This window comes from Ursus maritimus, unplaced genomic scaffold, assembly GCF_017311325.1.
Source record: "Ursus maritimus isolate PB19 unplaced genomic scaffold, ASM1731132v1 scaffold_9, whole genome shotgun sequence".
Classification (NCBI taxonomy): Eukaryota; Metazoa; Chordata; class Mammalia; order Carnivora; family Ursidae; genus Ursus; species Ursus maritimus.
This window is the reverse complement of record NW_024427107.1, coordinates 60,165,449-60,179,102: the sequence shown is the minus strand read 5'-3', so window position 1 is coordinate 60,179,102 and position 13,654 is coordinate 60,165,449. Positions and strand designations below refer to the sequence as shown.

At 40.8% G+C, this 13,654-nt stretch overlaps 1 protein-coding gene across 4 annotated transcripts in view; it reads left to right on the top strand.

The window, feature by feature from the left end:
* The window catches only part of SAMD12 (sterile alpha motif domain containing 12), a 372,276-nt gene that overhangs the window by 199,251 nt on the left and 159,371 nt on the right, over positions 1 to 13,654 (top strand). For all 4 annotated transcript variants that reach the window (XM_008689282.2, XM_040626174.1, XM_040626173.1 and 1 more), the window contains one exon: positions 8,856 to 8,996. In XM_008689282.2, the coding sequence (XP_008687504.1) occupies positions 8,856 to 8,996 (141 nt within the window). The remainder of the gene's footprint in view (positions 1 to 8,855; positions 8,997 to 13,654) is intronic.

Below are 13,654 nucleotides of genomic sequence, written 5' to 3'. Positions count from 1 at the left end.
ATATTATAGGATAGGTTCATATCATTCTTACCTACACCATGATGGGCTTTCTTGAAAATGGGAAAAAGAGAGATGGTGCAGTGCCTCTAACTAAGCATCACACATGAGCTTGGACCTGTAAGTCAAGATTCCCTTGGATGCAAATGGCGTAAATGAGCTCAGCTTGCTAACCTGCCCCCCCCCAATATTGTGTTACATAAATGAGAAACCCAGGGGTATCTGACTTCAGGCAAGGCTGTATTCAGGAAATCCCATATTGTCATCTTCCTTTCTCACTCCCCTTTTTTCTTTTTCTCTCAGCTCTGCTCCCTCTGTTGGCTTAATTCTCTAGCAAGTTGTCTCCATATGTTGGCAAAGATAGCGACTGACAGCAAGTCTAGGCTCATATTGTCCCTTGGGACATGATCTAAGAAAGAAAAAGAACTTCTCTCTTAGAAACCATGGCGATTCTAGCAAATTTAGCAATTCTAATGAATTCTAGTAAACACCCATCATTAATTTAACCAATATTTATTTTTTTTTCATTTATTCATTTGAGAGAGAGAGTGCGCGCACATGAATCGGGGAGAGGACAGAGGGAAAGAATCTTCAAGCAGACTCCCCACTGAGTGTGGAGCCCAATGAGGGACTTGATGGAAGACTCAAACTCATGACCCATGAGATCATAAGCTGAGCCAAAACCAAGAGTCAAACGCTTAACTGACTGAGCCACCCAGGCGCCCCTAACCAAAATATATTTAGTGCCTACTTTGAGTTACTTTCTAGCTAGGTGCTTGGAAACATCCATGAAACCCTGCTGTTGTGGATCTTACAGTATGGGAGGAGGTGGAAGGGAATCAGAAAATGAAAAATAAACATAATCAAGAACATCATATAGTACTTTAGAAGTAAAAGGTACCATGGGAATTTCTTTTATTATTATTATTATTATTATTATTATTATTATTATTATTATTATTATTATTATTATTATTATTATTATTATTATTATTATTATTATTATTATTATTATTATTATTATTATTATTATTATTATTATTATTATTATTATTATTATTATTATTATTATTATTATTATTATTATTATTATTATTATTATTATTATTATTATTATTATTATTATTATTATTATTATTATTATTATTATTATTATTATTATTATTATTATTATTATTATTATTATTATTATTATTATTATTATTATTATTATTATTATTATTATTATTATTATTATTATTATTATTATTATTATTATTATTATTATTATTATTATTATTATTATTATTATTATTATTATTATTATTATTATTATTATTATTATTATTATTATTATTATTATTATTATTATTATTATTATTATTATTATTATTATTATTATTATTATTATTATTATTATTATTATTATTATTATTATTATTATTATTATTATTATTATTATTATTATTATTATTATTATTATTATTATTATTATTATTATTATTATTATTATTATTATTATTATTATTATTATTATTATTATTATTATTATTATTATTATTATTAAAAGGCCCACCGGGTGAGGAGGACTAGCTCCCAAAAGTCAAGAGAGATTCTTTTACCAGAAATGGGCAGGGATACAATGTAGGCAAAAATGAGGTATTCGTAAATTAGTCCTGTAAATGGGAGTGTTTTGAACTGTGCACATCATCCCTTAGTGTTTCCTATGTGCTACTTTGGGATGGACAGAGAAAGAGTAAGACTGGCTCCTCTGTAGGGTTGAACATCATGAAATGGCATGACCCTGCCGTGATGTGCTTCCTGCCTCCTGCTTCACAAGCAGCACTGTCAAGTTTCTTGGAGTTCCCTAAATACACCTTTTGGTTCTCAGATCCCTGTCTTAGCTTATGCTGTTCCCTGTGCCTTGAATGCCCTTCTCCCTCGTCCTCAAACCATCTTGGCTTTTTTTGTTGTTGCTGTTCAAGGACCCCAGCTAAGTTAGGTGTCCCTCCTGTGGGCTCTTAACCTATGCTTGTCTCTCTGGCAGGGAAATCATCTTATCTTTCCCTTCGTAGCTCCTAGTGGTCTGTTCAGTTCATGGTACAGACATAGAGATCGGTATGGCAGGGAGGATGAATCTGTTTAACGGCTGCTCTCCAAGACCACTCAGTCCGCTGTGATACTCTACCGATGAAGACCAAAGAATGAAGGCCATCCCGGCCTCGTGTATCAGGAAGCTATGCCAGTGTTTGCACTGCTTGCCTCTAAGTTGTCAAGGATGATGACCTCTTTCTGACCCTCCGCCTCTCACCTGCCCTGTTGGTGCTCCCTACACGGGAATCAGGAGAAACGGGCTTGGGGTCACATAAAGTCTATTAGAAGAATTCTTGGGTGGCAGTTTAGGGGGTGGTTAAGAGCATGGTCTTTATGTATATTGGTGTCCCAGATCTGAAGCTTAGTGGATGTGTGACCTTCAGCTGGGTATAGTCGCTCTCATCAGGTATAGATAGTATCTACAGAGAGTAAGGTTATCCGTGTCAAACTCTCCAGTGCTTAACTCAGTGACTGTTTGATAAATGTTTGCTGTCATGATCCTTGCTATGAGGAGGAGGAAGCATTCTCAGCCAGCCAAAGAACTATAAGACCCATATTACATGATCTTAGTGGTTCCAGTTTGCAAAGGGCATGTGCTTGTTTTATGTCATTTGATCCTCAGTCACCCTATGAAGTAGTGTCTTTTTCATCCCCATTGCAGAGATGAGAAAGCTAAGTCTCACGTATGCTTTCCTGGGCATTTATCTAAACCTTTTAGCTTTTGCCATTCTACCTCTCTCCCTATTTCTTTGCTCCAGATATTCCAACTTTGGAATGATGAGGAGATGGAAATACAGGGTCAGGCTGTGGGACACTGGCTGTGTGTCCAGCACTCATCACTGTGTTGCTCTTAACCAGCCAAGAGTAGGGTAGAGCCGGGAACATCTACCTGGTGCATGGCACAAGCCTTTTCCTAAGAGCAGATTTGGAGCTAGCCCAGGGTACAAATGGTTTTTTTCTTGGGGGAACTGTAAGTGACCTCTGTTTATAGCAAAAAAAAAAAGAGTCCCTGTGGCCCAGCCTCTTCTCTGGGAAGAATGGCAGTCCCCAACCACTTAGAGTGGCACGAAGACTTCCCAGTAGGGTAGGGCCTGAAGCCACATCCTTGGCACTCCTGCCAGAAATTTCCCCTTGTGCCTTATGGCATACGGTCACCCATCTTGAGAAGCTGTGACAGGGCTTCTGTTATAATTCTCTGAGCAGAAGGTAGGGAACACCTGAACTAGAGAGTAGTTCAATCCAAAGCCTGGATTGGGCCTGAAGCTCAGAAACACATGTCTAGACCTAAGTCCTCCCCCCTTTCCTGTGTGGCTTTAGTCAGCTTCCCCTACCTGAGCCTCACTTGAAATCTCGAAGATTCCTTCCAGCTTGGAGTAGACTGCATGACGGCCACCCAGAGACAGGAAGTGGTAAATGCTTACCTTATAAAGAAGGATCTTCAAAGATGTGGTCTTCACAGACAGACATTATCCAGGATTATTTCAGTGGGCCCTAAGTCACATCAAAGCGTGCTTCCAAGAGAGAGGCCAAGTGAGAGTACACACACAGAAGAGAAGAGGAGGTGAAACAAAGATACACAGAGTAGAGTGACGCGGCCACCAGCAAGGGAATGCAGGCAGCCAGCAGAAGCAGCAAGTTGCAAGAACAGATTCTCCCCTTTAGCTTCCAGGGGGAGTGTGGCCCTGCCGACACCTTGATTTCAGCCCAGGGAAGCTTCTGGCTTCCAGAAGTATGTGGGATACATTTCTGTTGTTTTAAGTCCCCATGTTTGCAGTTTGTTACCGCAACTGTAGGAAACGAATACGCTGCCCTCTGTGTCCATGGGCCTTCGTCCGTTCTTGCTGCCCATCTGCCCACTGAGCCTGGCAGTCTCACTTGGTGCCTGTTCAAAAGAAGAACGAGACACTTGTCCTTCTTTAAACCTGCAGGAAGGCAAAGTACTCATTTAGCGTCAAGTTCTCTGTTCCTTTCAACTTGGCATCTGCGGTCGCCACCAACACAATACAGCCTCCACCCTCTGCTATTTTCAGTTTCTCCTCATCCCGGGAGTCGGTTTCCAGCCAAGTCTCTTGCATCAGGAAAGATAGTCAGTTAATGACCTTGAGATCATCAGTATGTGAGTAAAGAAGAGAACATTCATTTAGTATCACTAAGTGTATTCATTCAATAAATATTTGAGCATTATGTGCAAGCGTAGGGACAGTGACAGTAGGGAAGCTGACAGGACAGATCCTTATTCTTACGGAGCTAGCATTGTGGAGGACCACACTTGATAAAGCTTTTGTGTCTACAAAATTGCAGCAAAGTACTAATTTTCCAGGCCCGTTAGCAGAGCATCAGACCCATGTTTCTGCTGGGTGAACTTCCTCATTGCCTGTTCCCTGGCTTGAGCTTCTGCAGAGGGTCCTGGGAAAGCATTTTTAGCCCTGAGGACATTGTTGGGGGAGAAGCAGTGTGGAGCTTGGGTCATAACTGGTCCCGCGTATTTCTCCAAATTCCACCAGGATGTGCCCCTGTGCTCCCTTTACCCCAGTCAGCTCAGAACTTTGGGATTTGAGAAGAATGTTGAAGAACTAAAAGCACTATGGGGAAGAAAAAAATATTTGAATCTTCCTTCGTTTAATTCTGTTCTTTCCATTACTTCTCTGTATCCCAAGTGACCTCAAGAGAAAAAATAGCACTCACACTGCCAGGATTTCCTCCACCTCCAACACATCCTCACGTGGCATGGGGACTCAGCTTCCTGCACTGAAATGGTCCCCCAACCCTTGGTGGCTCCGGTGGAAACCCCATCATCTCTGGGGTCTGCCTTTTTTTCACACACCCCCCCCACTTCGAGGTATCGCAGTTCAGAATTCAGCTGCTGCTTGCTTCTTCCCCTCCATCTGCGTCCGAGGCACCAGCCCCTCATGCTTTGACTACCGTGCTGTGTGCTGACTCTTCCCACTGCTCCTTACCTTCCCACCTCCACACCCCCAGACCGTTCGCATAGGGACCAGAGGGATTCTTTTAATACATAAGATCACACCCACGTCATCCCTTGCTTAAAATTTCCCATGTTCAGAATAAAATCCAAAGTCCTCACCAAGGCCTAGCAGGCCCTGCGTGGTCTGGCACCTGCCTTCTTTCAGACCTCATTTCCTATCATTCTCTTGTCTTCTCGCCCTTGTGACACAAGCCTTCCTGCCATTCCCCTCATTGCTTTGACACTTCTGAATGTTCCAGGGTCACCTGTGGAGGGAGGCCTTGTCTCACCACCCAAACTACAACATGTCATCCTTCCGGTAGGGGTCCCTGTCGGCCTCTGCATATCAGTTCGTTTGTAAATTACCCATCTCTGGCACTAAATGGTAAGCTCCATGAAGACTGAAAATACTACTCCTCTCCACAGCCTCAGTACCCAGAATAGTGTCAGGCATACAGTGGTGCTCAATACATGCTTCATAAAGGAAAGAAGTCAAAGGTCAGCATATGATCAATGTGGAGGACTTTAAGCTTCTTCCAACTCCAAGAATCTATGAGCCTGTGAAGGCCTAGCAGCCTGGATTAACGAAGTGCCATTTATAACTAGGTTGGAGCATTAGGAAATTTAGTTGGTGCTCCTCTTTGGAGACTGAATTGATTTTTCTCTTCTTGATTTCTCCCTATGAGGACTACTGAGCGCAGAGCAAGGCGCCCAAGGCCCTCTCTGGAGAAAAGGCAGGGAGTGTAAAAGCCATCAGAGCATGCCTCTAGTCTCTGTCTGCAGTAGTGGTCTCCCTCTTCATCCACGTGGTTGCTGGACTTTCAAAAAAGTCTCTGCATTACCCAGTTGTCTTGATCTGACTACCTCGTACTTACTCCTGAAGTCCTAGGTTAAATGTTCTTAACTCAGTGACAGTTTCCTGCTACCCAGCCTAGGTGAGGTCACGCAGTTCTGCGATCTTTGGCCTTTGTGAGCACTCATCACAAGCCCATCAACATTTATCATTAGCTGCCTGCCTTGCCGTTCTGAAGGCACCAAAATGAACCTTGTCTGTCCTGTTCATCATTATACTCAAGGTGAATAACAGAGTGACAGGGACAGAGTAGGTACTCAATAAGTGTCGAATTAACAATTGCATTTTTATGCTAAGCAACAAAAAATGACAACATAAAAAAAAGAAAAAATGTGATTGATGATTGACTACTTACCACTTCCCTGACACCAGCATCAAAAGCAGCACCACACTTAATTTGGACACTATTTTGTGGTCAGCTGTAGGTGGTGGGACAGGAGATTAATGGGACATTTGCTGCTGGAAATGATCTAATTATTGGGCAGATTTTTCAGAACCATGGACCTGAGTGGCTCTGTAGAAACCATCCAAGGAAGACGGTGAATCAGATTTTCTTCATAACATCCTCAGTGTGCAGATCATGATCTTTTCGAGAAGTTGTTTTATCAGGAAGTTCTATACAATTTCCCCATAATCTCTCTTCTTGTAGTCCGAGCCTTGTCTTTTCCTCCCACGGAAGATAAAGCACAACTGAAGGTATAGTAGGAAGAATTAGGAAAGGCTCTTGTGTTTTGAGTATTTTTCAACTTCTCAATTTTCCTTTCTTCAAAATGGAAATATTATCTATTTTCTCAGGATTTGGATAACAACATTTTGAACAGCTGAGTATTTAGCATGTGAAATGTTTGATAGGCACGAGTGTTTGCACCGCATAGTCTAAAATGCACAGATTTTTACAACTAGTAGAATTTTGTAACTTGCATTTTCAGAGCTGAAGCCATTAACCCACGCAAGTAGGGGATAACATTCTAATAGGGCTTATGGATCCACACTTTGCTCAGTCAGGTATATTACTGGGAAGACTGAGGCTAGAGGTTCTCAGGGGGCCACGAACAGAAAAGCTGAACCATGCACACCAAACAAAATCCTCATCCTGACTTACTAGCACCATGCTCTAGAGACAGACCAGCCGACTTACCATGACCCAGCTCCCATGTGTCTTACCAGTACCTCAGCAGCACCGCCTCCCTAATGTCACAGCTCATGAAACCACAGCTCAATTCGTGGGGAACAGAAAGGAGGATGGGTGATCTATATTTTGGTGTTGAGAGGAATTTAGATCATCTGAACTTAGGGAGTTTTTTATGCAGTATTTGTAAGTTGAGAGCAGGTATAATGAGCTGGATGTCTTATTTGGAAGCAGATTATCCACATAAAGGATACCCGATCCCATTCTGTATTTCCCGAATGAAACTTCATCACCAAGGTCTGATGGTGAGGAGAGCATTTGAAAGCAGGACTATTCCTGGCCCGGAACTCAGGCTCACAACCCCTTAGCTCTCTCAAATGACCACAAACTTAGTGGCATAAAACCACACAAATGGACTGTGTTATAGTTGTAGAGGTCAGAATTCCAAAATGCGTCTTATGGAAAATCAAGGTGTTGGTAGAGATGCTTCCTGATGGGAGAGTAGGAGAGAGAATCCACGTCCTTGTCTTTTCCAGCAATGTTCAAGGTGGATGGACTTACATTTGATGTGTACAGGAAGCAGGAAATAAACCTTACTGTAGCCACTGATACTTGGGGATCATTTGTTACTGTAACATGTTACTTATCCCAACTAATGCATTTAGTAAGGGTTAACAGGAGGTAAAAGAGAAGAGCAAACAGCAGAGATCGCTCCTACCTGACCCTTTCTATCTGCCTGTCTCTATTCACAGGCCACATACACTTCCCTATATCTCTGATGAAAATGTCCATTAACCCCATCTCCTGGCTGGTGGGTTTCTGTTCTGAGGAGGTAGAGAATTTACTTTCTGAAGTGTATGTGATAATAAACCCAAAGGTGTACCGTTGATCACACATAGTTGACTACATCAGTTGAAATGAGAAAGCTCTGCAAGTATGATGATGGGGTACTAGGCGGAGAGAACAGGATGGTGCTACAGCATTTAACCACAATCATGCTCTCTATTTCTTGTGCTAAGCCCTCGCAATGGAAGTCTGCTTCTTTCAGGGCAAGCACAGAGTGGGAGAGAATTTGGGAATTTGATGGAAACTACAGTAGAAAGGGAGTCATGCAGACGTCCTGGGGAAAAGGAAGCCATGCCAGGCTGCCTGGGGTCCGGGGTGTCTGCACACCGCAGGCACTCGCTCCTGGAGACTCATTGTTTTGCAGTCTTTAGATGCCCTCATTCACCCTGCTCCCCTTGCCCACAGCGCTGCTGTAGCCCTTGCCTGAGGCCGGAGATTGGGATCAAGGTTTAGCTCCCACCAGCTGGAAATGGAAGTCTAGCCTAGCACGAAGGGGGCAGCAGGCAAATGCCTGCAGGTGACAACGGGAACTTTACATGTGTGTTTCACAGAAACATTCTTGTAACCTGGGTTAGACATTGGTGAGCTTCTCTATAACCACAGCTACCACATTCCAGTCTTCTGCTGGGCTGTCAGTACATGAGTTCCTATGGGCCAGCCTCAGGACCCATCACCCGCCAAAGTGCATTGTTTCTATGGAAACCTGCAATCTGGGTCCAAAATACCCAGGTTAAAATTCTGCTATTCTATTTGACTCTGTGTGTTTTCAGTGGAGGCTGGCCAAATTTAGATTAAAAAGAGGGGTTCTTTTCTCAATGTGTGCATTTTCTTTATCCTGATGATATTCTTGTCAGAATAATTGAGGACCCTCTCTCCTAAAGTGTCTGTTTAGAAGGAAAGTACTGTTCCAGCAGGATTAGCCAAAACGAAGATGGAAATCCTTTCCAGCCATTGTTCATTTGCTTTTTCTTTTATTTCTCGAAACCCTGCAGGGCGAGCCCTGCTGAGACTGACTGACAAAAAGCTCGAGCGAATGGGGATTGCCCAGGAGAACCTCCGGCAGCATATCTTACAACAGGTGCTCCAGCTGAAGGTGCGCGAAGAAGTCAGAAACCTACAGTTACTCACACAAGGTATCCTGCTGCTACCTAGTGGGTGGATGGAAGGGGAGGATGGGAAGAAAGAAACCCTTACCATCATAACAAAGGGGAGCCAGGGAGAAACCATTTCTGTGTTTTTGCAGAATTTCTTTTATTTAAAAAAATATATATAGAGATTTAAGGGCCACTTCCCTCCTAAAGCTTCTCTTTTTCATCGGTCACTGGGGGAAGGATGCACAAATAAGTAATGGGTGAGCAGATGGAATTATCTGATGACCTAATATCAAGGACCTCACATAGAGTTGTATAGGTTGTGCACTGCACAACTCCAGAGATATGGATACAATTGCACCCCTAGAGTTGTACAGTGTGGCCCAAGCTGCCTTAGTTTGGCCACCAATTCTGAGGGAGCCTTGGAATTTGCATGACTCCATAGTTCATACAGTCATGATACAAGTGGGATTTGTGTTGTGTTTCATTTTACTTTGCTTTTCACTGATTAATGGGAGGAAAACATTTTAAAGGTATGTGTCTGTATATATAAGCATATGAACACATATGCTCTTGAGAGATTTTTGAGAACGTTATTTAGTATCCTGAAAATAGAATCATTTAAAAAAAAATAGATTGTAAAGAATTTAAGCCTGGAATATTATGACCATATAATTCCAAACAAGAATCATTAATAAATTCGATATGTTGGAAGCGCTTAAGGGACCTATACCAGGAAGTGACAGAAAAAAGCTGGAATTTGAAGAAAACTTTAAGTTGCACTATGTATAACTCATGTGTCTACATAAGATTTGGTTGCTATCAATCTCCACTGGCTGTAACCCTTTATTTATTTTATTTTAATGTCCATTACACACCATTTTAAGTGAAAGGATGATAAAATACGTATTTCTGAGAGCCTGGGGTATTTTTCAATCTGTAGAATATTGTAACTGCGTGCATACTGATATTGGAGAAATCTGGGTCAGCCAAGTTTCATGTTATTGCATTTAGATTATAACCCAGTAATAGACCATTTGCCTAGAGAAGTGATGTACTGCCTAAAGATGACTGCTCTATAAGGATGTATACAGACTTCGAGTGATACGAAAATAGTGTGCTTATTTGATATGCATTATTTGCATTTGTCTCCAGAGGCTTCCAGTGGTAAATTTATCGGTACAAGTACACTGAGTGATTTAAATTTGAATCTGACATACTGATATATTTTTTAGTTTCTTTGAAGAAGTAAATAGAGATTCAAAGATTTATTATAAGAAAGTCCATCCTAGTGCTATTTATAAAACTGAAAAATTATGAACAACCTAGAGGTTCAGCAATATGGAAAGAAACAAATAATTCTGCTTATATTCGTAAGATACAATATAATGCTGTCATTAAAATTAAATCTTCAAGGAATGTACAACAACATGGGGAAGTACTTGAGAAAAAAATAGGAAGTGGGGGTGGGGGGAAAGAGCATGTAAAAATTTTTATTTACAATATGAACCAAATTTCTTAAAAAGGACATGTTTTTATATGTACACAGAAAAAGGGGTGCCAATGAATGTGCCAATGTTTTGATAATGGTTCTCTCTAGGTGGCGGGATTGGGGGTGATTTTAATTGTTTTCTTTCTTTTTTTTTTAATATTTTTCAAATTTTCTTGTTTAAATCTGTATTATGGTTATAATCAGAAAATACATGCACATTTTTTAAGCTTCAATCACATGCATCATCCTGCCAGGTTCTGGTTATGTCTTGAGGTTTTCTCTGCTCTTTTGTTTTCTTCCTATGATGATATATAGAAAATGAGACCTAAACTCATCTTGTGTGCCTTAGACTCTTCCCCCCGCCCCCCGCCACTGTCAGCCTGCAGTGTGTTTGCTTTGCAAAATCATTTTCTACAGCTTTCATTGCCCTAGATGCATAATATATAAGATTTTTCCTGAGATAGTACTCAAGTCTATTAAGCTAAATATATGTTTGTGTTCTGGGAAGGTAATGCTAAGTTCAGCCTTTTCAATTCAGTTGTTGTCACTTTCTTTAGCTTTGAAAAGCTGTGCATTTTGCATTCTTTCATTCCACTCCCTTTAGAAGAGATCACGTTCACTAGCTCTTGGATATTCTGTCTGCACTCATATTACCTTTTTTATTGCTTGTCCTTTCCATGTTAATGTTCGAACTCATTTCATGCCAGGCAGACTTTAGAAAATCTATAGCCTTATTAAAGTGATGGTTTCTTTTTTTAAAAAAAGTGAAACAAAAAAATTGACAAGTTGTTTTTATGACTGCTAATAGAAGTTCTAAAGACAGCTGGGGTAGGCTTAAAATATTTTGGGTCTGGGTTTGCTATAATAAGAATTGGAATGCTATTCTACCCAAGTAACTGACTGGCATAACATGTATATCATAGGGAGATTCACCATGGGGTTGATATGTGGTTCAGTATTGAATATTTGATTCCCCATCGCTGCAAATATTAATCAGTAGAAATAATACGCTGAGTAAGTCCAAACAAAGATTTTAGAATGCTACTTAGCTTCTGAAAATCCCTGAACGTGTTTCTAAAAGAAATAATAGCTAAGCCTACTTTTCCAACTTTCTGATGGCTATTTTAAAACTGGGTCTTAAGCTATTGATTCTGTACCAGTCATTTTCACATTGTTGGCCAGGAGCCCCCTGACAGTAATAGGACTAAGATGGTCTCAAAAGGACTGGGGAAGCTCCTGCTGACTACTGTGGGTCATCTGAACACAGGAGCCATGAAGTTTTTACCCTCCTCCTTCTGGATGCTGACCCAGAGACAGAAACTATAAGGTATTTTAAAAACGTGCATGGTGGAGTCATAGTAAATACATCAGTTTATAGGCACTAACAATGAATCGTAACAAACAATTTTTTAAAACAGCTCATCATCAAGTAATGAATCATGGAACTTTACATCAAAAACTAGGGATGTACTGTATGGTGACTAACATAACATAATAAAAAAATATTATTTAAAAAAAAAAAAGCAAAAAGAAAACAGCTCATCATCTAAAGCTGGAACTGTCCTCAGCTAAAATGCTGGCCTCTGATTTCCCTTCTGTTGTTCACCATGGCCCTGTAACTACCTGACATTTGCCAGAAACATAAGCCACGTCTGGCCCTTTGAATGCATTCCCCTGGAGACCGTTGAGGTGGTTTCTTCCTCCATATGGTCTTTTGGTCCTGTGTGTCCTGTCCATGAGGTGGCCAAGACATCAGTTTGGTGGGCTTGCTCGTTTGCTCATTCCTGCAGAAAACTCACCCATGTTACGGCATCTCCACTTGTTTGGGGGAATGCAGTACAGAGCTGGAAACATCATCATTCTCTCCTGCTTGATTCATGAGAGATGGGAGAAAGGCTCCTTATGTAGCACACAGCGGTGGTGCAGAGTATCAAATTAATTCATAACCAAGCATATATGAGGGGCATCTTTAGCTTTTTTAATAATGGACAATATTTGTAGGAAGAAAAAGACCCCAGGGATACTGAAAGCTGTTTCTCGTATGCCTAATATACAAATCACTGCACTAATTGTCACATCCAGTCCTGAGAGTTACCCTACCATGATCCGTGCTATTGTTAGCCCCAACTTACATATGGGGAAACAGAGGATGAAGAATTTAAGTAATAGACCCAAAGTCAGACAGCTAGTAAAGAGCACAGTACAGGTCTGTCCGACTCAACAGCAAACTTCTATCCATTACATTTCAGCACCTCTGATCTGTCAGATGGTGGTAATAATTCCTGTTTCATGGTGGTGCTGTGATGGTTAAATGAAGTTTTATGTGGAAACCATATAGCATAGTTTATGGCATATTCTATGAAAAGGGGTTGGCAGACTTTTTTTTTTTTTTTTTCTGGAAAGGGCCACGTGTATGTATTTTAGTCTTTAAGGGCCATGCAGTATCTATGGTAACTACTACATCATGTAAAAGCAACCACAGATACTCTTAAGTGATTGAAAATAGCAGTATACCAATGAAACTTTATTTACAAACATAGTTGGTGGGCCATAGTTTGTGGACTCCTGCATTACAGGGGCAAAAATGTAAACTTTTAATAGCATTATCAATATTATTTTTTTCTTAGTATCTTCCCTTTTGAGTTGTAAATGCTTCCCTCATCTTGCGATGTATATATATATCACTCCTGGGGTGTCCTTTTCAATGTCTTCCTTGGCTACAAGTACATGGATAGTGTAAAAATGTCATCACAGCTGTGAGGGTGGGGTTACTTTGGGCAGTAGAAACCAGTATCCAAACTGGAGGATAAAGCAGATGAAGGCAGTAAATGCCACCATCTCCAAATGCCTTTTTAATGAGTGCCTACAGAGTGAAAGAAAGACGACCACGGTTGTTTACCAAGGCCACTTAGAGCTCATTAAACATTAGTGTTTCCCGAAGGACTTCTTCCACATTGTCCAAATATATGTGGCAAATTTTAGTTAAGAATTGCATGACCAGAGGACTTTCCTGGAGCTTCATCTTTTCGAATGACACAAATTAGAAACACTACTTTCTAATCCAAGAAGACTTTTCAGAACCATGTGTACAGAGTGGGTATTTTAGTCCAGTCACCCCCACAGTGATACTTCAGCAACTGAAGTAGGCCATCTGATCTGAAATAGGCCATCTGGTCCACCACATTGCTTAAAGAAGGAAGTCTTTGTA